The 1,615-nt window shown below is 66.1% G+C and overlaps 1 protein-coding gene across 1 annotated transcript in view; it reads right to left on the reverse strand.

Annotated features, from left to right (window-relative positions):
- Positions 1 to 147: 147 nt before the first annotated feature.
- Positions 148 to 1,615, reverse strand: part of SLC11A1 (solute carrier family 11 member 1) — a 13,992-nt gene continuing 12,524 nt past the window's right edge. Inside the window, exons 16-19 of the mRNA XM_009274995.2 lie at positions 1,426 to 1,482; positions 828 to 920; positions 370 to 555; positions 148 to 276 (exon numbers count right to left, since the gene is read on the reverse strand). Of these exons, the coding sequence (XP_009273270.2) occupies positions 148 to 276; positions 370 to 555; positions 828 to 920; positions 1,426 to 1,482 (465 nt within the window). The remainder of the gene's footprint in view (positions 277 to 369; positions 556 to 827; positions 921 to 1,425; positions 1,483 to 1,615) is intronic.

Genomic DNA, 1,615 nt, shown 5'->3' on the forward strand with positions numbered 1-1,615 from the left:
GCTCGGATGTTGCAACTAAACAAACTCCATGCTGGTAAAAAAGATTTTTATGAGTTTGGTCACTGGTAATGCATCTGCCAAACATTTGATAGCTTCATGATTTTTATCCAAACATTTTACAGTGCTTAGTTGGGGTGGAGGGGGCCACTAGCTGTTAGTCCGCTGCTTCTTGAGCACTGCGTACACATCCTCCACCTTGCTGAGCCTCTCGAAGAAGGGCAGCAGGTCCAGCAGCTCCGTGTCCGCCATGTTATCGAACCAGGAGGCCACCGGTACCTGCGGGCAGCACAGCCAGCAGCGGCTGAGCGGGGGCCCCCCGCCACCTCCCCTCTGTCCCCCCCTCCACAGCCTCACCCCAGGGGTACGTACAGCATTATCGGGGTGGAAGATGTAGGATGCGGGTGAGTTGTCCACGATGATGATGCGGCGCAGGTCGCGGCCCAGTCGGCTCAGGTCCTTCACGTAGTTGCCGCGGTGGAAGACGCAGGATTCCCGGAAAAGCCGTGCTCGGAAAGCCCCCCATTTATCCAGCAGGTCGGCCACGGGGTCCGCGTACTGCGGGCAAGAGAGGGAGGTCACCGGGGCACACCGTGCCACCGTGCCCACCCCATGGTGACAATGGCACCCAGCTAGCCACTGGTGCCAGCTCGCCCTGTGCCTCAGTTTCCCTGGCCAGTGCCTTGCAGGGGCAAGCAGGCAGCGCTGCCTGATGCTGGCACTGCCTGCAAGTAGGCAGGGGACAAGGGGCCAGGCGACGCCCATGGGCGAGCAGGCAAGGGCAGGCCGGGAAGGGGAGGGTGATGACGGGGTGCAGCGGGGGCACCCACCTTGGCCAGGCTGGCGGTGAAGAGCACGCACTCGAAGAGCTCACCCATGCGCTGCAGGAACTCATCCACATGCGGCCGCTTGAGCACGTACACCTGCGGGCACAGGGCAGAGGGCAGCGCGCCGTGGGCACCGGCAACCCGGCCCCCAGCCAGCACCCTCGTGCCCACCCCGGGGGACACTCGTGTCCCTGATCCCAGCCAGTGGCTCCCTGCTGGGGAAGGGGGACAGAGGATTGCCCGCTGGGGGCTGCCCCACGTGGGCGAGGAGATGCCACGGCCCCGCTGGCATGTCCCAGGCGAAGCGTCCGGCCAGCTCCGGAGCCAAGTAACCGAGAACAGGCTGACTGCCCAGACCACAGCCTCTCCTGGATTACTTGAACCCGGGGCCGGCCACTGCAGGAGGGCACTGCGCCAGGATCCCCCCCTCACCTCCCTACCCCGCCCCGCTGGGAAGAGGGGCACCCACCTCTGACCCCCAAGGTGCCAGCCCCGGCACCCTGACGCCCCCGACTGCCCCTCGGTGCAGAGCGCTGGGACGGTCCCCGGGGAGGGGGCAGAGGGAGTTGTGTCCCCCGCCCGCCGGGCACCCCCCCGTTACCTGGTGCATGATGCCATCGATTTCCACGGGAATGATGAAGTCAGCGTTGTTCACCGGCTGGGGAGGGCACAGCAGGGTCAGCGCCGGGTGGGCACCCCCTGCCCAAACGCTGCCTGCCCTCTGCCCACTATGCAGTGCCGGGTGCCTGGGTGCCTGGGTGCTGGGCTGGGGGGGGACGGGGGGGGGGGGG

The sequence above is a fragment of the Aptenodytes forsteri genome, unplaced genomic scaffold, assembly GCF_000699145.1.
Source record: "Aptenodytes forsteri isolate BGI_AS27 unplaced genomic scaffold, ASM69914v1 Scaffold255, whole genome shotgun sequence".
NCBI lineage: Eukaryota > Metazoa > Chordata > Aves > Sphenisciformes > Spheniscidae > Aptenodytes > Aptenodytes forsteri.